This window comes from Aspergillus caelatus (assembly GCF_009193585.1).
Source record: "Aspergillus caelatus strain CBS 763.97 unplaced genomic scaffold BDV27scaffold_45, whole genome shotgun sequence".
In the NCBI taxonomy this organism is placed as follows: Eukaryota; Fungi; Ascomycota; class Eurotiomycetes; order Eurotiales; family Aspergillaceae; genus Aspergillus; species Aspergillus caelatus.
The window spans coordinates 108540-128129 of NW_022475308.1; the positions used below are offsets into that span (position 1 = coordinate 108540).

Genomic DNA, 19590 nt, shown 5'->3' on the forward strand with positions numbered 1-19590 from the left:
AAATTGGATATTGTTCAGAAAGGGAATTGCGTGCGTCATATCTCCCTAAAGTAAAAGGAAAAGCAGGGAAAGGGGGGTCGCTTGAGATTTGGATACTGATTACTTCCAACATGGAGACGACGAGGAAGGCCTGAGGCATTAAATCAGCGACAGTAGCCCTCATTGCCTAATAGTATGACAGCAACAGTCCTCCCATGCGAAGAATAAATGAACGTTCATATGTAAGGTATGAAACTGTGGGGTACGCACAGGTGTGTGAACTGATGGAGCACTCCGTACCTACGTCATACCATGCATACTAGATATTCTTTTTAATAGAACGCAATCAAACACTTCTCCAACGAGATCCTAGGAATTCGGGTTCGAAACTCCGTTCATGGCCTCGATAACTTACCTACACAGCACTATTTGACGCATCGAGTTTGGTGCTTCGTAAGGCTGAGGACGGCAAAACCGCCACTATGGCGAAAAGCCATCAAGCTGCAGTGGGGCTTCTTACCTCCAGCCTCGGGGCAGTTACGAATCAACATCACAAGGACTAGTGACAGCAAAAACTATGAGAAAAAGATAGCGCGTATAGGTTGGAATTCATCAATTAATTAGCGGATTCATCCTCATACTACTTCTACATTCATCGTAATTGACCAATCATTCAACTCCAGCTTCCCCAGTCATGCAATATTTTCAGTCACCAAAAGCGGCCTCCACTTTTACAGTCAAAAAATGTTTCTTTGGTTCGTTTCCGTTCTTGGATTGATCAATTTATGTACTGGTATCTGATTTCTTCGTATCGGCAGAGACATCGTATCAAGAGACATTTACAGCTGACCAGCAGTGTTGAAGTCCTCCAGGGCGACCTTGACACGCTGGCTCATGGTCTTCTCACCCTCACGCACCCACACGCGGGGGTCGAAGGACTTCTTGTTGGGCTTGTCCTCCCCCTCGGGGTTGCCGACAGCGGTCATGAGGTAGTCCTTCTTCTTCAGGATGTAATCACGGATACCGGACATGTAGGCGAACTGCATGTCAGTGTCGACGTTGACCTTGACGACACCATAGCTGATGGCCTCCTTGTACTCCTCCTTGGAGGAACCAGAGCCACCGTGGAAGACGAAGAAGACAGGCTTGTCCTTGCTGGAGTTGATCTTCTCCTTGACGTAAGCCTGGTGCTTCTTGAGAAGCTCGGGGTGGAGCTTAACGTTGCCGGGCTTGTAGACACCGTGGACATTACCGAAACCAGCGGCAATAGAGAAGTAAGGGCTGATGGGGGCGAGAGCTTCGTGAATGGCGAGGATATCCTCGGGCTGGGTGTACAGGGAGTTGTTGTCAACGTCCTCGTTGTTAACACCATCCTCCTCACCACCAGTGATACCGATTTCCTAAAATTCGTTAGACTCGAGCCATGTCATTTGCAGGGGAAGAGGCATCACTCACCATCTCGAGCCACTGCTTCATGGGGGCAGCGCGCTTGAGGTAGGCGGCGGTGGTCTTGATGTTGTAGTCGACGGGCTCCTCAGACAGATCGATCATGTGGCTGGAGAAGAGGGGCTCGCCGTGGAGCTTGAAGTAGCGCTCATCCTCGTCGAGGAGGCCATCGAGCCAAGGGAGGAGCTTCTTGGCGCAGTGGTCGGTGTGAAGGACAACGGGGATACCGTAGGCGGGAGCAAGACTACGGATGTAGTGGGCAGCAGCGATACCACCGGCAATGGAGGCGTTCTGGCCGTCGTTGCTGACACCCTAAAATAAGGGACATTAGTGGGTTGCTCTGAGCTGTTGATCTAGGTGCGTGCAGGGATCGATTTCGACTTACCTTGCCAGCGAAGTAGGCAGCACCACCCTGAGAAAGCTGGAGGACGATGGGGCAGTTCTGGTCGCGAGCAGCCTCGAGGGAAGCAACAACGGTGGAAGAGGAGGTTACGTTCTAGACACGGGTAGAGTGGTCAATTGGATAAATTCACATCGATGGTTCCACCGAGACAACTTACGACGGCGGGGATAGCATAGTTGTTCTCCTGAGCGTGCTCGAAGAGACGGAGGACGTCATCACCGACGATGACACCAGACTTGCGGGAAAGCTTCTCAAGGACACCCATTGTGATATTTGGAAGATTTGATCAGATAGCTGGTATTGCTCGACTAGGAATTGGATTAGTTTGAAAGAAGAAGAAGAGAAGGAAGGAATGGAGGAGGAAGTGAACAGCTAGAAATAAGTTCTGTAGGAGCTTCCGAACTAAGGATCTTTACCGAACGACGAATACGGAGCAGGGGATTTAATAAAAGTGTCATTGGCAAAGGGAGGGATGAGGAGGGGCAGCTGAGCCACTAATGGAGGGGCAACAGCACTCGAAAGAACTCACCGGGTAGTGGGGAACGGATGGTATCAGTATGATTTCACTGACCGGTTGCTGGCGTGATGATGAAAATTGGAGGGGGAAAAGAGAAGAAGCCGGGGGGGGGTTATGATGATATATAAGAAAAAGGGAAAAAAAGAAAGAAGAAGAAGCCGAGAAACAAGGCAGAAGAAGTAGTATTTAGTTAGTCATTCCCAAGTGTCCCTCTTTTTTGGAAGTTGCCCGAGGGTAATGGATGGAATTCCGTTCGTGTCCTTCTTCCCTTTTCTTCCCGTGACGACTTGGACTTGTTTGGTGGGGTTCAACGATGACGCTGCTTGCTGGCCTCAGGCCCAACAGGACCCAAGGCGCTTCCCGAGAATCCCCGCCATCACATGACATCATCACCTTTTCTTCTTCCATGGACCCGAAAGACCTATGACATGCCATTCATTATGATGCGTAACGAAATAAATCTCCTGTATGAGATCCACCTTCAAACCCTTTCTGGATACCCTCATTAACTGGTTCGTAAACGCAACAGGCCAACATCGAGTTGTGATGTTGTTGTTGTTGTTGCGCGAATCTGGGTCCGCCTCTCCTGCTAAAAGATTGACCCATTTCCTCTCCGTATTTCTTTCGTGCTATAGCCAAACATCGGGGAAATCGGCGGAGATCTCATCCCCGTACCCGTTCTCCCCTTTCTAAGTCTTTCGGCATCTTTCTGTACTTTGTGTCTTTCTATGCCTAGGCCCTCTTGTCCCTGCTCAGCTGACACTAAAAAAGAAAATAGTCATAGTACTAAATATGTAAAGGGGTGGGGAAGCTTCACGTAGCCGGTGTTGTTATATTCCGGATCTCAAAATAGTACTACGTGTGCATCGATCCTCGGGATGGTCCCCTGATAAACAACCAACTTTCGCCGGTTATTGGTGGAAAAGAGCCCTACATCTCGTTCCGCCTGTCATGGAGGAACGATTTACTTGCGTGTTGCTACTTCTAAATCTCAATGCCCGTCAACATGCATATACTTCATGCTATTCATAACGTAAACTTCATGCTCTATAACGATACTAGAGATTTTATGACTAACTTGTCACCAATGCAACCTGCTAGGATTATAAAGCGATCAGAACGGTGCCATAGGTTGGCATGCCCGAAGATCTGCGTAATGAACTGATGGGATACTAACCCACTCCACAGTCCTTATATTGATGTAGGAAATAGCGTTAAATCCTGACTAAAACATACACAGGACTCCGTACTCTCTGCATGAATTGTGCTCCAAACCTTGAATGGGCTGGATTAGCCCTAGGCTAGTCGCCTCTTCATTGAATATGTAGCTCTCGGTCTAGACCCCTAACTGAGGACTTGAGATGACAAAAAAAAAATATCTCACTTTGTCTTATACTACTTTGCCGTGTCTACATCTATTCTCAATATAGACTTATATAATAGATCTGGGCCGTCATATTCGACACTCTTGATTGTGATTGTCCAGTAATTCTCTAGTTTAACTGGCTCGCATAGCAGGTCAATGGGTCCGTTCATCAGAACTGTACTATGTGAAACAATGTGACATAAATAAAAAGGCATTTATCTTTGATTGATTATGTATCTTATCTACCTTATGTGAAAGAGTGCTCTACGTCTCTTGCTGTTGCCGTCAAAAGAGGTCGTCCTGCCTGATAAGTCGCCAAAACAGTCAAATAGCCCGCTAACGACCATCAATATTATTATACTGCATCAATTGTGTCATAAGATTATATTGAAAGAGTAGTAAATGTTCCTTAAATATATAACATGACATACTGGCATGCAGAGTGGATTGATACTAGTATATGGCCGAGGGAACTTCTTCAGAACAGCTAGTTTTAAACAACATGGACTGTGTAGACATGTGTACCAAAATTTGACTATTAAACTTCCTTTCTCTCTCTCGCCCAGTATCAAATTAAAACTTCATCTGTTAGTAGATACCAATTCAGAATAGTATTTTGTATGTAGGATGCAACGGACAAAACTGCTGCAGGCGTCAACCAACCTATAACCAAAGAGCATAGAGTTTAAATACGACCTTATTCTGTGCGGAAGATGCTTCCAAAGGTCTACTGGAGTTCCCACTGAAACTCACGTTGATGATACGAAGCAAGTACGCGGGTTTCCTTACCCGTTCCTAAACACTCTTCCCTGAGGCCATCCAACCAATGCACCGGCTATTAGCGGCCATTGCAACATTTTTTGGCGAGATTTGCGCCTTCTGATACCGGGTAATGAAGGTCATATAGAGCTTTAAGGGATCCACTTCTTGACTCGTCACGTTCCCCGCAAACTCAATTCTGGTGGATCATTTCTGGAGATATAAAATGAGCTACCATTCCACCACCCCCGCGTTTACCTCCTCCGTCTCAATTGCATCTACAGCAGTTGTGCTTCCTCAAGCAGAATAAGATAGGACAGTCTTATCTCTTACATCATGCGTCTTCCCCCAGCATCGGTCACCCGCTCCTTAGAGCTGATTGGAGATACACCTGTTGTACGCCTCCAACATGTCGTACCTAGCCATTGCGCTCAGATCTTCCTAAAAGTAGAATCCACCAACCCCACAGGCTCATACAAAGATCGCATGGCAAAGTCCATGATCGAGGAAGCCGAATGCCGGGGCGATCTGAAACCAGGCACGACAATCGTGGAAGCCACCGGCGGAAGCACGGGCTCATCATTAGCCTTGTGTGCGCAGTGAAAGGCTACCGATTCCACGTAGTCTCGTCGAATGCATTTGCTGCAGAAAAGCTACGAACTATGGCTGCTTTTGGAGCCAACCTGGATTTAATTCATAGTCCCTCTGGCAAGATCACACCGACCCTCATTCCTTCCATGATACGTCGCGCAGAGGAGGTTTCTACATCAGATGAATATTACTTCACCAACCAGTTCCAAAACCGGGACGCTCTCGTCGGCTACGAGACTATTGGCCATGAACTGGTCCAGCAGTTTCCTGAGATTGATGCGTTTTGTGGTGCTGTTGGGACGGCGGGGATGGTCATGGGGGTTGCGCGAGTTCTGAAGGCGAAGCGGCCGGAGACCCATATCTCGGTTTTGGAGCCAGCATCTTCGCCTACGATTACCCAGGGTCGTCCTGGGACTCATCATGTTGAGGGGATTGGGATCGGGATTATCCCGCCTCTGCTCGATCGACAGCTCTATGATGAGGCGCTTGCGATTTCAAAAGATGAGGGACGGAGTATGTGCCGCCGTCTGGCTAGAGAAGAAGGACTGCTGGTTGGGACGTCAACTGGTCTCAATGTTGTGGCTGCGATTGAACTAGCGAGGAATCTAGGTTCCGGGAAAACAGTTGTCACCGTAGCGGCGGACACGGGTCTTAAATATTTGAAGGGAGACTTGTTCACTGATGAGTAATGGAAAGACATGAATAATCCACCCCTACTGAAAGCTACCCTTCCTTGGGTTCAAAGTGGAACTGCGTGGTACTCAGCGAATCGTTCTTTGGAACTAGATGATATTGTTTTTGACCTGAGGGAAAATGGCGAGGCATGGATCCCTAGTGTTAGTGCTGGGAGATTGCTGTCTCCGAAGGAGAATGAGTCATAAATGGGTTTCTTGGTCTTTCAATCAATCATAGATTTCCAAAGAACCTAAGGTAGAGTAGGAAAACGAAAGCACAGCCTCCCCATGGTTGAGTTATAGAAGCAGAGATGAGGGCTAACTCGGAAAGCTAGCCTGATAAGGTATAGATAGATTAAGGTAACTGGTAACTGTGGGGCTGCCGAAGGAAGCTCTCGGAAAGCTAACCAGATTGGTACATCGAACATGTTTCTATAGTTTGTATAGTACAGAATTCACTGGAGTGCGGATCCTTCTCTTCATAACGGCTATTCACGGAGCTTCAAAGACATAGAAGATGGTTTTTGTATTATATACACCTCATTATCAACACCAAGAGCCACCAAATCGATCTAGAAAAGTAGCCTAACTACAATGACCTCCATCAGCACCGGAAACTGTTTGTGTGGCGCATGCGCCTATTCCTACACCAGCGAGCCAGCCGTCAAGGTAAGCCTGTGCCCATACTATTTCCCTCTTTCCAGGCTTACCATTCTCTAATCCTTGTAAGGCCATCTGTCATTGCAATCCTTGCCGCAAGGTCTCGGGCGGAACGAATACGGTCAACTTTGTGGTCCCGGACGAGAATTTTACTCTCACAGTCTTCTTCTGTACTGAGCGTGGAAATACTTTATGGAAGGAGGCGACTAGCAAAGAGCTCAAGGGATTGAAGTTGGTCCAGGTGGGAACATTGTCGGACACATCAAAGCTCAACGGGGATATTGATGCAGTATTCTATGCTCCAAATAGGGCATCTTGGCTGGTTCCTCTTCCTAGGGCTGCACAGTGGGCGCAGTTCTAAGAGTCGAAGCACGAACACAAGCGGCAATACCACCCTTGTATCTAGATATCACATTCTACTTGAGCTTGCCGCTCTCAAAGGGCTTATCATCGTTTCGGTCTTCTGATCCATGTTTCTATGACAAGCATTCTATAGTAAAAATAGTGCTTTCGCCATCAACGACAAGGTTGGACTTGTCAAATCGTACTGAGATGCTAGTTTTTCGAAATTTTAATTAGTTATGCACATAACCTAGGCCATTCATGATGAGGGCGTGCTGTTCCAAATGAGATATCCCAGCCCATTCGGAGGAGGTAAGACCTGGCTCTCACCCGTTGGTCTTCACACGGATTATACCAGCTGACCACTGCCAAAGGGAAAACAATCTGTATGCATGAGCCTAAGTTGAGTTGATTTTATAGGTTGCGCTGAAAAAGACCATACGCAAATTCCAGAATTGATGAGCACCTGGTCCTGGATTCATCCACCACACGATCCTTATGCACTCTCAGAAGCTGGAGGCGATGCGAGATGACACAGGTAGCATGGTGCATCACCGATGGCATCGTAGAACAGAAGTCGCCCCCGCAAAGCCATACTCTGTCGTCCATGTTTTCGATGCGCTTGGTTGGAGATATTTCAGGCGTTTCTTTCGCGTACAGTTCTTCACTGTATATGACATCATCAGCAAACTTCTGTGACTGCGACAGCAAGGTTTCTTGTGGTTCAACAACTGAATCTCCGTATTTTTCAATATCATGTTGTCTCAATAAAATGGAAGCCTTGTGAATGGCATCGAGAAGGGTGTCTATTGCTGTCTTCTTGGATCTAGCAAATGGCACATCAGACCATTCTGGCGAGGCAAAGCAAGATGTATTCTGGGTTCGCAGGGACGCATGAGCCTATGTAGTGACAAACGTCTTAGTGTTCCATAATCCATGTAGATAAGCCAACTAGGTGTCTTGTGCATCACACAAACGATATTTCACCCACCATCAATAACCTTATAGAGCGAAATAAAAGATGACTCGCACCCGTTTGGCAATTCTGCGGTCCTCTCAAGAGAAGGAGTTCGGCAGTCCCTTGCAGATGTGCGACCCAGCTGCTTGTTACAGCCGGATTGAGAAGTTCATAGTACATCAACATCAATGATACACAGATGTCCTGCTCGGTGGGGATATCTTGTCTACCTCTTAGCCGCTGGAGGTAGCGGGCAGCGTAGGATCTCTGGCCTCGAAATGCACGGGTACAGAGCTTCCTGGTTTGACTTTTGTGCGTAGAAAAGAAGTGTCGTTGCTCGGATAGACCAACCTAAAGTCTCGGAGGATGTTATCCATGAGGATAGGCATTTGTCCACGAGTCATGGCTCACTTGTCCGGAGCTCGACAAGAAAAACGAAGCAACGAAAGTAGAAACCAGAACCTGCTCAAATAAAGGCTGATAAGACGGTTTAGCTAGAAAGGAAGCACCACTTGTGCAGATGCTTGGACGTTCAGTTTATGGTCTAAGTCCTTGCACAGTTCGCGAGCTGTGGACCATGAAAAGCCCTCCGTAGACCCCAGGACAGGGTTTTCTAATTCGTCTGCATTGGGAACATTCTGGGCGGTTTTCATCACACTTTTTGCCAATCAACACATGTACATCCAAATATGTAGTGGGGAAACGGAGCTCTAACCTTGATTTTGCGCCGTAGACATTGTGCGCAGTCCCTACTTCGGGCCACAGATCGGACCACGAGAATCCCGAGTATATGAGTCAGATCGTGGGCTTAACCTGCCGTGATATAGGACCTCCTACGAAAAGGTACTAATGTCAACCTCAAATCAGGGTCGGTGATGAGCAAGCTTTCTCCGATCCTCCCTGTGAGTTAAGCGTAGCGAGTAAACCTGATAAATCCTCTTGACAGTATTCACCGAGCATCAGCTCCCATTCTATGTACAGATGCCGGAGGCCAACCTTGAAACTGTCGCAGCCTTGAAGGAGTCAATGGGTCGAACCGATTGGATTTGCCCTACTTACATAAGCGGGAAATACGAATTAGGCAGGTGACGGCGAGGGGTACATAGGGTTAGGGTCACTTTGATGGTGCCCATGGTTGTTAGTTAGATGATCTCTAACGTAGGATAAGAAGACATGTGGATCGTTGCCTTCTTTGTGGGTCAACTTAAGTTGAAAAACCGCATTGCTTAGAAATCAACATTCGTGCTTCATAGTTCAACTACCGCTGTGATTCGGTTTTGCCAAGTAGAGCACTCCGGCACAGAAGTAGATATAAGAGCATCCTCGCAGTCCAGGTTAAGCTGCGTTACCTTGCACTGCTGAAACTCATCTACGCTATAACATTGACTTCCCTCACTCTGCCCCTGACCAGCAATGGCTGCAAGAAACAAATACGTGAACAAGTTACATGGCAAACACATCGTCATCTTCGGAGGGACATCTGGCGTCGGCTTCTGTGTGGCTGAAGCAAGCATCGAGCATGGCGCCAACGTTACCGTCCTCTCCTCTGACCCGAGCAAGGTGGATGCCGCCCAAGCACGCCTTCTGTCATCCTATCCGGAGGCAAAGAACCGAGTCCGTGGCTTAACACTTGACCTCGGGATGCCAGACGTCGAGGATCAATTGGTGTCTATGTTTGAGAAGGTCCAGCCATTTGACCATATCATCTTCACAGCCGGAAGTTTTAAGTTTGATTCTGAAGATTGGATGCAACCTCAAGCCGACTTGGACCGAATCCGAAACACTGCCAATGTCCGCATTATCGCACCGTTCCTCATCGCCAAGCATGCTCCAAAGTATATGGCAAGCAACTCACCCGCCTGCTCCATCACACTTACCAGTGGAGCAACAGCCGAAAGGCCCATGGGACAGGGAATGGCAATTCATACAATGTACTCAACCGGCCTCTATGGGCTCGCAAAGAACCTCTGCTTGGATATTGCGCCGGTCAGGGTTAACCTCGTCAGTCCTGGTCCGATAGATACTGAGCTGTGGGACACCATTCCGGAGAAGGAGACGATGTTCACCCATCTAAAGGAGAAGCTACCCATCAAAGAGATTCCAACTCCGGAAAATGTGGCGGAAGCTTATATATATTGTATGAAGGATCGTGGATTGACGGGAGCAATCATATCGACACATGGTGGTGGAATTCTCGTTTGAGCGAGAGTTACTTGTCAAGAATTGCAACATAGTAGTCTTGTAACTCTTGCCATAGAAAAGCTCGTTTCTTCGCGATCGTGATCGTGATTTGAATGATCAACAAATACAGTATAGTATATACATACAGTAAGCGGTCTTTTCACTAGGCACTTTTAGTCGCGGATCATGGCCACCTGGTTTGCTTGCCAGTGCATATATATAAGGAGCCAGTTTTCTTGACAAGTGTGGTTGTATTCCATACTTACTTTCAAGAACCCTTGCGTTTCAATGGCCTTCTTGAATACTAGGAAGCAATAGCATTATAGCACAGGATGCTCATGATGAAACATAACTAAGATTAAGAGGCATAGCTTTCAACATGTACTGAAGAAGGTCAACAAGCATATACTGGACCGTCTTTCCCGTTCTTCCTTTCTTTCCTATCCAAGAATATAGTCTAACCCACAAGTAAGACAATTGATCAGTTTGAGAATTGCAAGAGAAGACGGCTAAAAATCGAGAATCACTGACGATGAAAGCGTGTCGGCTTAAACTGGAAAGGAGGTAGAAGCATGAAGAACCTGGGACTACTCCAAAACAATTACCATCTACATCGTCAATTGAAGTGTGAACATCCACATTATTGAATTTTTGATGCAGACAAAAGCTAATGTAACGATAATAGCGCCCTAGGAGTCAAAAGTAACATGGGCCGAGCGACACAGGGCTACCCAACGAGACCCAAGTTAGATGAAACTTGCCGCATCTATCGAGGTGTATTTATCTAAGTTACATTTCCCAACACTGAATATATATATACGCTCGGTGATCAGCTCAGACTACCCTGGCTGGGCTCAGATCCAGCAAGCAAAGCGCAGTGTCGTCTGAGTACTATATAGAAAAGAATATAAGTGGTGCACGGAGCCTCAACTGCGAAAGATGTGTATACACCTTTCCACGTACACCATGCAAAGGAACTGCCCTCTGATGCCCAGGACCAGCCTTTAGCTTCTCGTCAGGCGATTATGAAACCTGTGGGCCATTGGTTGGCTTTTCCATCTCGTAGAATAGGAGGTAGACCTCTTTCTGCATACCCAGAACGTCTGATGTCTTACATTCCTTGACCTTCTCATCCGAGATGCGCCACCATCGATCATTTGCCTTACGACGACGACGAAGACGTGAAGTGGGCCCGGACGAAGTCTCAGCGGAAGTACCTGGGGTTATGCGATCGCTCATAAATGATGGGCGCGAGTTGGACTTGCTCCAGCGTCCACTGTCTGTGGCAGGACTCTGAGGATCCGACGTCGGAGACAGGTTCTGCTTGGATTTGGTGCGGCTACTTTGGAAGGAAACACGGGAGCTCGATGACGTGCTTGGCCGGGGAGCCGGGGATGTCGGGGGATTCAACTGAGATGCAGACTTTTTCCTAGATGGGGATCGTGACGGGGCTTGAGAAAGAGACGATGAAGATGGCGACGAGGTCGATGTCGAGATGCTAAGAGCTGGAGGCTCTGCATCCAAGGAACGAGGTCCCATGCGAGGACTTGGTACTTGGGATGGGTTCTCACTTGTAACTCGGCTCTGTGCATATGAACGGAAGACATCCGGAGTCGAGAAAGGCGGATAAAGATGGTTTCGTCGGAATGATTCGTAATGGCCACTGTTGTGACTGCCTTTGTGACAAACAATCGCCAGCAGTTTGAACCATTTCTGATTCAGGATACCCCCCAGCGGAAGTCGTTCAGGGAATGCTACCTTTGCCGCGTTCTTGGTAGAACTGCTGCGGTCGAATATAGACCGTGAGAGATGGATTGCAATGATCTTAGGGAAGACCGTAATACGCATATGGCGTGCGATCTTTCGCTTGGGAGCAGCCTCTGCAGGCGGAAGAGTAACACCTTCGAGCGGGCCCTCTGGGTCTGTTGACAAAGCATCCTGTATTTTTTGGATTTCGGCCTGGAGGAGCTGCTGCTCTTTAGCTCCGCGTGTTTGTTTCAGCTCTTGCATTTTCACTTCAAGTGCATGCTGCAGACAGCATCTGTCACACCTAAAATCGTCGATGTGTTCGGTCTTGAGGAGACCATCGAAACACGCACTGAGTGTGGTGGAACTCTTCTGCGGCACTTGTAACGTCAAGTTCACAAATGATGTCTGGTTAGGTTTATACTTATAATGGCAGAATTGACATTCAATTTGAGACTCGAGCTTTCCCTCAAAAGGAAAACCATACTCGTTGTCGATCTCCTTGAGTTTGGTATCGATGATTGCCGGCAGGCCGTTCTCAGATCCATCGTCAATGCGTACCTCGACCTCAGTTGGGCTCTTGGCAGATGTGACATCTTCGGTTCTTTGTGAGATTTCCGAGCCTGTGGGTATGTCAATGGGTCCCTGCAGTCTTTGTCGAGCTTTGACACCGGCATGGTATTCATCACAAAGCCGTTCGGCAACTATTTGCAGGAACTCCTGTGCATCCTGTTGGTTACGGCTAATCCGGGTCCGGTATGCGTATTCGAGAGCCTGGATGAATGGACGCGCCGAAATTGTCTTCTTGTAAATCGGGCGCTCATTCAACCGGTCTAACATCTCTTTCAAAGCCCGAGTGATCGTGCCCTGCTGCAACTCCCGGATCTTCTCCGGCTTCTCACCGCCGGCGAGATCCTTTACATCCGGAAGAGAGTTATAGACCTCCGGGCCATCCAGTCCACGCCGATGGAGCTCTCTAATCAGATAAACACGCAGGTCGCCCAGGCCTGCAAGCGCCTGCAAGACTGAGTTGATGAAGCAGTCATTGGCGGGATTGGATAAACCGACAATGCTCTTTTTACGGTTGCTATCACTCGACTCATCCCCATCGATTGTGTAGTTGGGTCCGAAGACGTAAAAAAGGGCGACAGCGGCGAGGGAGGCGCCGGCCGCATATGCGGCGACGGTGGTTGATTTTTCTTGCATCAACTATATATAGGAGAAAAGGACCGGAAATTGATGGCTATCGCAGGTCGCGCACGTCTCTTAAAAGAACCAAGATTCGCTTATCGTTGCTCCATGGACGGTCGTGCTATGAATGCCTAGGCGCGGGGGTCCTCCAATATTTCAGGAACCTGGCGGATAGGGAATGACTAAATCCCTGTAATCTTCTGCTTCAATCGAGCCTGTGTGGAGGAAGATGATAACGGGGTTAAGTATGACTAAATACGCCTCTCCATGTGTTAATTGAGCTGAGGTGGAGGTCGATTTTCGCTCCCATCGGCTATACCGGGAGAGATAAATAGTGTCAGCTCTCTCTGTCTCTTCATTTTTGCCTTTTTCCCCATAAACCCGAGGATGTGGAGAAGAATGGGGTAAATAAAGGCAAGAAGGATCGGGAGTGGCCAATCATTGGGCTTAAAAAACTCACAGGAATGATGCAATCTAAACAAGATCTTCGGGTTCAGGTAGGTATCAATGACCATTTGATGGGTCTCATCTGCATTGTCATCACGACAATAATGGAGGGTCATTATGGGAAAGATCCCACTGGAACAAATGTTTGTCTGATTTGCCCGAGTGACCCTTTTTAGTGGCCGGAAGTTCTTCAACGCCGAATGCCCGTCCCGACAGTACTTACAGAGTACTTACTGTACTCCGTATGTAACTTTCGGGCGATCCGCCCTCCCCACACTGGCGTTTGTAGTTTACCCTGTCGTTCTCCCGTATCGTTCCGCTCTCATGGTGGGGGTGGTTTCGTAATAAATGCATCTCATTTTGGGAAAACCACTGTAGTACGACTATTTTACTTTACCCTAGGAGCAATAAAGAAAATCGCCCCTGAAGTTAGAAATGACGACGCTACGGGGGATCAGCGCACTATGTGTTCATGATCAACATGATTTCATTTGACCCAATTATTAGCAGTATTGCTAGTAGATTGCCATTTTCCAGCTTCTCCCGATATTTCTCCATTAATCGGCTGCTCTTCGACTGTAGAAAGTGATAGAGTAGAAAGGTGTAGGCAAATCTTTATTATTGAGTGAAGCATGATGGATATGATGCAGCTCTCATACAGTAAATTTAGATTTGGGTTTTGCACAGTTTGTTGAGAAGACTTATCCTGGCATATGTTATCTATTCATAGTTTCCTCCAAGAAAATGAACAACATGGTATAGATTTTTTTTTCTCATGGATTGATTCACAGCATCGCTGTAGACCATCTGCAGACTTCCCCGCCAAATTACTTTTTGTTCGAAATTATCTAAGGCAAAGTGGCAACCTTCTGCTTGAACAGATCTTCCGCCTGCGTCCAGACGCGAGCGTTCTGCCGATCCTTCAACTGCAACAGACTAGGAAGCAGTGCTTGACTGAACATCTCGGAGCTTTCACGAGGAAGAAGCGAGGGAAGATGATCAATACTGATCACACTAAGAGGGGGCCCTTGCGTTCCCGCCGGCAGGGTGACAGGCACTGTGGGCTTGTCGAAAGTGGTGGTGATATCGTACACGGGAATAGGGTTGTTGGGGTTAGTGCTGCATCGAGGGTGAAGTCAGTCGGCTGCACAGTCGAGGAGTGTAATAGTCAGAAGCGGTACTCACGTGTCAGCGCTCACGTCGCAAATGACAGACAATCGGCGGTTAGGGGTGGAGAGAGATTTATGGTTGACAAAATGGGGAATAGAATCGCTAGAAAGATAGATGCAGTTGACGAAGATATCTGCGTCGACAATCTCCTGGAAAGGACCGCCTGTTTTGATGTGTTAACCTTAAGCTTGTCAGAAGTAGAAGTATAAACGAACCCTTCTTCGTCTCTTCGATATCCCACCGGATGATATCAGATTCGGGAATACCAACATCCTTGGCAAGTTGTACAGCACCGTTGCCACAACGTCCAAGCTGCACGTTATCAGTTAGCTTGCCATGAGGATTGATACAAAAAGCACACTCACAGCACCGATGACAAGAATCTTGGGGGACCGGCCAGATTGCTTCTTTCCAGCTTCCAGGGACTCTTTCACGGACTTGGTCAGAAGATCCTGGTTTGCGTACGGAATCTCACCGGGCAAAGGCTCGCCCTCAGGATGAGTCAATTGCCAAGCCCAGTTCTTAACAGCCAATGCGGACCCTACACTACATCAATATCAATCATCAGCGGTCAAAAGCAGCAAAACACATACCAGCATAGCCGGCGGACCACCCGAAAGCTATAAATTGGAAAGTTAGTACTTAGACAAGCCATATGGACGATGGGCTCTCACCAGCAACTCTCCGCCCAGCTTCATCAGTGAGGAACTCCAGATCCAAAAGGGTTCCGCCTCCACGAGGCCACCGGCTGAGAACCTTCTCCCAGCCCCCTTGTTGCTTGTAGCAGTGGGCAAAGGTGATATGGACGTGCTTAAGAGGAAAGTCATCTTCGGGCAGTTCCTTGAGACCCAAAACGTATGCATCATCTGGAGCATCCTTGGCCCAGGATCCCTCCTCAACTAGTGGGGCACCAATCTATTCCATAGGACATTTATAAGTCTTTAGACCTGTAGGGAGCAGGGCGAACGTGTATATGTACCTTTGCGAATTCCTCATCTATTATTAGGATGAACCTAGTCAGCCTTCATATCCGGGTGAGTGAAGCCTTGATTGACAACCTACCATCGAAGATTCGCTGTGTAGAGCGTTCTACGGTCACTTCATAGCCAGCATCAATAAGAGCCTTGGCAGTAGTCGGGGTCACTTTGAGGCATCAGCATCAGCATGCCACAGTTCGCTGGCAATAGTATAATGACAGATAGTACAACGCTACTTACAAGCAGACCGAGCCTCGGCGGGCTTGGTTTCAGCACGAAGCCAAATCTTGTTGGAAGACATTGTGTGTGAAGGTCAATTGACAGTTCCCCGATTGATATGTCACAGAGAGAGAAAGGAAGAATTTCACAATTCCCCAAAGAATACTTATAAAGACGATAGGCAGTTTATCTCATGGGTATGACACAGACTTTCCCACCTAGTGATAGTGGGGGAGGGACACATCGGATGTTCTCCCGCTCCGGAGCGGTGACTCAACAGACGGGAGATTCTTGGCCGATGTCGGTACTTTGTAGGTTAATGATACTGCCGGTTTCTACCTATGGAGTACCAGGCTATATCACCATCGTTCATTCCCTTTTAACTTGCAGTCTGTCATCACACGCTATACTATTGTCTCAACAATAAAGAACATTGATTTTCAACTTGTTCCAGGTGATAGATGGTTACATGCAGCAATAAAAAAAATTGGTTCATTCACAAGCTAGAGCTTTACAAAATCCGGAGAAATGGAACTTAGCTAGCGAACATGGAGCTTTGCGCATACATAGGACCTGCTAGACAACTAGATCAAAAGGAACATAGAGTGAAGAACATACGTGAGCTTTACAAGATGCATATGTTCGCAGCGTTACCGCCGGAGCTTAGGAGGATGCCTTAGTCCGGCTGCGTGTTCGACTACCAATACCATCCGTAGGAATCACCTTCTTCACATCATCCTTCGCCTTTTTAGAACGGCTTGCCTTTGACCTTTCCCCATTCGTAGCGGGGGCTATGGTATTGCCATTCCGAGACCGCGTTCCAGTAGTCCTCTGCTTTTTGTTTGCAGGTTCTGTCAAGTTCTCGACATTAGACTTAGCTGCGTTGGTGGGCGTAGAGGTCGGTTCATGCTCTCGTTTATCGCCTGGACTAGGTTGCGCGATGCCATTCTCCGTAGTTGGCTCTTTTGGTCCATCATCTGGCAAGATAGAAGCATGCCCACCAGACTTGGCTTCTTCAGCAGGCTTGTGTTCCTTAGAGGATTCAGTCGCTTCAGGAGACTCCTTCTCCTCGGACTGATCATCCGCGTCCACTGGCTTTGCCCGAATGATATCATCGTTGGTTTGCTTGGAAGCAGCACCGGTCGCCTTCGTGTCCGTGCCAGCTCCAGATGTATTACTAGCTTCTACTTCATGAATCAGCTTCGACCCAATGTATTTAGTTGTAGCAAGGTGGCATGGGCATTAGGGATGATGCCATGGTAACGTGAGACATATGTACCGCTGTATGGACGTACCTGGGGCTGGTGGTGGGTTGACGCTGCTATCTAGCTCAGGAGCCATAATGAGAGAGATGGTGCGGACAATTGCGAGTGAAAGATACTTCCAGCGATGTTTAGGTGAGCCAAATCTAATCAAAATGCGATCGCAAGTAACAAGCGACCTTCAAAATCGCCAAGTTGTGGTCTACTAGGGCGAGAACCACTCGTAGAACGATGGGAGGGAGGATAGAAGGTCACAGAAGGTTGAGAGGTGAGGTTGCGCGGTGATATTTACTAAGATCATTTAATCCCAGCACGCTAACCTGTTCCACACGGAACTCAATCTTGGACTGTTCCGTCAGCAAAACACCAATTAGAAAATAGCATACTAGATTACCCCCGAGGATCAGCTCGAGGCGCACATAAGCCTTCCCTGCACTGATTGTGTTGCTGGTCATGATATGTAAGCGTGCCAAGAAGAGGAGAAGGAGGCCCCATTAGCGTGGCTGAGTGGAGCAGTATGCGGAGTTCTCCTCATAGCGTGTTTCGGGTAAGCCGTCCACCACAATGGTAAACCCGATTGTCACCTGCAGATCCAGATTGACGAATCATTTGCCTACTACCTAGGTTGCATGCATGCTCCGTAGAGATCTTGAACCCATATTGAAAGGCACATAAGAAAAGGTACCACCCTAAGTTCGGGGCCAGGAGATCGTTGCTTTACATAATATGCTGCTTCGGCGTCAATAGCAATGGTTACGCATATCAAGCCAATGCCAAGTCAAGCTGTGATAGTAAATCTTCTCTCTCTGTGTAAGCACGGTGATCTGATTTGGATGCATTTTCTGAATCCACTTTTTCAGGCAACTGCTGTTGCAAGAACCGTGCCAAATATAACACATCCCGTCGCTTATCTTGGTCCACCAATAGACGAAGAGCGTCAAATCCGGCACGCATAAAGCTTTCTCGTTTCAGTCCTGTTGAAGAGTCCACTCGGCTAGGAGGTAGTGTATCCACAAAATCGAGGAATGGTTTGGCATCAGGGTGTGTAGGATGATACAACGGAGCTGTAGCTAGCACACACGAGTTTGGTGCAAGTCTGGAAAGAATTTCAATATACTCATTGTACATAGCTCCGTCGAACTCTTTGGATCTGGACGGTAAGCTCTGCATCAAGCTCTCACATAAGTGAACACCTGCTGGAAGTAACACAGGCTGCCAGGAAAGGTTCAAGGCCGCATTGTCTTTGAACATCTGCGACTTGCATGTCTGTAGGTAATACCGCATAGCCAAGCTCAACCCTTGGCCGTACTGGATTTCGGCAGTCACTAAGTTGACCAGCATATGGCCAAACACCTGTTGCGCAATTTTCTCTGGCAGCTGACCGTTCCGGCCTCCAATGTCATGGTTCGCCAGCATCCTCAGCCAGTCCAACACCACACCCTGTCGACCTTCTGCCACTAAGAACTTTACAAGAGTTGTGGTCGCTGCTCGGGATTTAAATAACATCTGTCTCGTCGTGGAATCAGATGCAAACCACCAACTGACAACCTTAGATCCAGCCCTAGCGTCTTTCATGGCCTGTATGAGGCCGCTTCCGATATGACGGCTGGCCAGTAGCATCTGAGAACTCAAACAGTCACGTAGTGTTGGCAGCGTTACCGAACCTGAGGCGACCAATTCATCGAAGACCACCATTGGTTCTTTCGCTATTCTCTGTTGTAGTCTGCTTGCTGTTCCATTACGAGCCGTAGTTGACTTAGAGGGCACTACCCGAAAAAGCGGATTATCCAGGATGGCCCGGAGATGTCGATCGGTCGCGTGCACAGACGAGTGCGGGTTCTCCGATGTACGATCACTGGATCCATCTCGATCTGAGGGGACCGAGGGGGGGTATTCCCGATCGAGTTGACGACGGAAGGAAGACGTAAGGGCTTTGAGGAGTTGTTGAGATTCCCGGGGGGTACGGGGTAGCGGGGGGTGGATTTTCGACCACGCTTTTAAGCTCAGACTCGACGTGCCCTTCATGACGGCAGGAGGAAGGAAGGGGGGAAACAATGATGGACCAGTAGTGTCATATACTATCGATAATAAATCGTGCCCTCTCGCTCTCCCTTCGGTAGATAGTAGATACCTCAGGTGGTGCCAGCAGGGGGCGGTGAGGAATGCGAGGAATGGGAACGAGATCCTCTAGAACTCTCCGATTGGGGACACTGTAGGGGTAGGTAGGTAGACGACCTGTATAGATACGTATACACACGGTACGAGTCGGTAATCTTCGTACCAATAAATTTGAGGGGGAAAATGTATAATCGATTGGATCTCGTGAATCATCCAACGCAACGAAGGTAAAAACCAAAATGGATGACGAAATGCCGGACTGAGAAGGGTTCACCTCCAGGAAGCAGCGTTGTCCCTTTAAAAGGCGTCACGCTAAGACCAAACGCTCCAGTGCCAGTCATGGACGCCCGTCGGATCGTCCAACCAACGAAACGGGTGGACGATTAGCGCCGCTCGCTAAATGGGCGAAAGTTGCCTGGAGGGTCTCTCTCCCTCCCTGCAGTGGGTTCCAACACGTCGGTCGGACTGAACTGTACCTAAACTCGTACTTTACCTATTCCTCTTTTTAAGTCTCACTCAAAACTCTTCCCATTCCTTCTTCCCTCTCCATTTGGTTCCCTATTCCATATAATTTATGCTCATCC

At 48.0% G+C, this 19590-nt stretch overlaps 8 protein-coding genes across 8 annotated transcripts; 3 read left to right on the plus strand and 5 right to left on the minus strand.

Annotated features, from left to right (window-relative positions):
• Positions 1-575: 575 nt before the first annotated feature.
• On the minus strand, positions 576-2624 carry BDV27DRAFT_124839 (fructose-bisphosphate aldolase FBA1). Its single transcript, XM_032066188.1, has 5 exons — positions 2358-2624; positions 1986-2136; positions 1811-1921; positions 1435-1737; positions 576-1379 (listed from the first exon to the last, which is right to left on the minus strand). Exons 2-5 carry the CDS (start codon positions 2091-2093, stop codon positions 819-821), a joined length of 1083 nt encoding a protein of 360 aa, XP_031929907.1. The 5' UTR covers positions 2094-2136; positions 2358-2624; the 3' UTR covers positions 576-818.
• Positions 2625-5367: 2743 nt separating this feature from the next.
• Positions 5368-5816, plus strand: BDV27DRAFT_124840 (tryptophan synthase beta subunit-like PLP-dependent enzyme; the record flags this gene model as incomplete). Its single annotated transcript, XM_032066189.1, has 1 exon — positions 5368-5816. A coding segment is annotated over one exon (383 nt), but the record flags the coding sequence as incomplete, so codon positions are not given.
• Positions 5817-6329: 513 nt separating this feature from the next.
• BDV27DRAFT_170498 (GFA family protein) lies at positions 6330-6779 on the plus strand (the record flags this gene model as incomplete). Its single annotated transcript, XM_032075311.1, has 2 exons — positions 6330-6404; positions 6466-6779. 2 exons carry the CDS (start codon positions 6330-6332, stop codon positions 6754-6756), a joined length of 366 nt encoding a protein of 121 aa, XP_031929909.1. The 3' UTR covers positions 6757-6779.
• Positions 6780-6878: 99 nt separating this feature from the next.
• On the minus strand, positions 6879-8624 carry BDV27DRAFT_124842 (uncharacterized protein). The gene is made up of 3 exons (XM_032066190.1): positions 8411-8624; positions 7729-8352; positions 6879-7637 (listed from the first exon to the last, which is right to left on the minus strand). Exons 2-3 carry the CDS (start codon positions 7879-7881, stop codon positions 7152-7154), a joined length of 639 nt encoding a protein of 212 aa, XP_031929910.1. The 5' UTR covers positions 7882-8352; positions 8411-8624; the 3' UTR covers positions 6879-7151.
• A 279-nt stretch (positions 8625-8903) lies between these two features.
• BDV27DRAFT_170500 (uncharacterized protein) lies at positions 8904-9897 on the plus strand (the record flags this gene model as incomplete). The annotated part of the gene is made up of 1 exon (XM_032075312.1): positions 8904-9897. The coding sequence occupies exon 1, from the start codon at positions 9109-9111 to the stop codon at positions 9895-9897; it is 789 nt and encodes a 262-aa protein (XP_031929911.1). The 5' UTR covers positions 8904-9108.
• Positions 9898-10899: 1002 nt separating this feature from the next.
• Positions 10900-15708, minus strand: BDV27DRAFT_143326 (bifunctional saccharopine dehydrogenase/ubiquitin carboxyl-terminal hydrolase; the record flags this gene model as incomplete). Its single annotated transcript, XM_032070072.1, has 10 exons — positions 10900-12831; positions 14127-14379; positions 14446-14593; positions 14646-14742; positions 14796-14971; positions 15024-15050; positions 15105-15345; positions 15410-15426; positions 15493-15573; positions 15648-15708. 10 exons carry the CDS (start codon positions 15706-15708, stop codon positions 10900-10902), a joined length of 3033 nt encoding a protein of 1010 aa, XP_031929912.1.
• A 378-nt stretch (positions 15709-16086) lies between these two features.
• BDV27DRAFT_85807 (uncharacterized protein) lies at positions 16087-17053 on the minus strand. The gene is made up of 2 exons (XM_032077790.1): positions 16922-17053; positions 16087-16810 (listed from the first exon to the last, which is right to left on the minus strand). Exons 1-2 carry the CDS (start codon positions 16965-16967, stop codon positions 16290-16292), a joined length of 567 nt encoding a protein of 188 aa, XP_031929913.1. The 5' UTR covers positions 16968-17053; the 3' UTR covers positions 16087-16289.
• Positions 17054-17650: 597 nt separating this feature from the next.
• On the minus strand, positions 17651-19347 carry BDV27DRAFT_143328 (uncharacterized protein; the record flags this gene model as incomplete). Its single annotated transcript, XM_032070073.1, has 2 exons — positions 17651-18896; positions 19331-19347. 2 exons carry the CDS (start codon positions 19345-19347, stop codon positions 17651-17653), a joined length of 1263 nt encoding a protein of 420 aa, XP_031929914.1.
• Between the last annotated feature and the right edge of the window lie 243 nt (positions 19348-19590).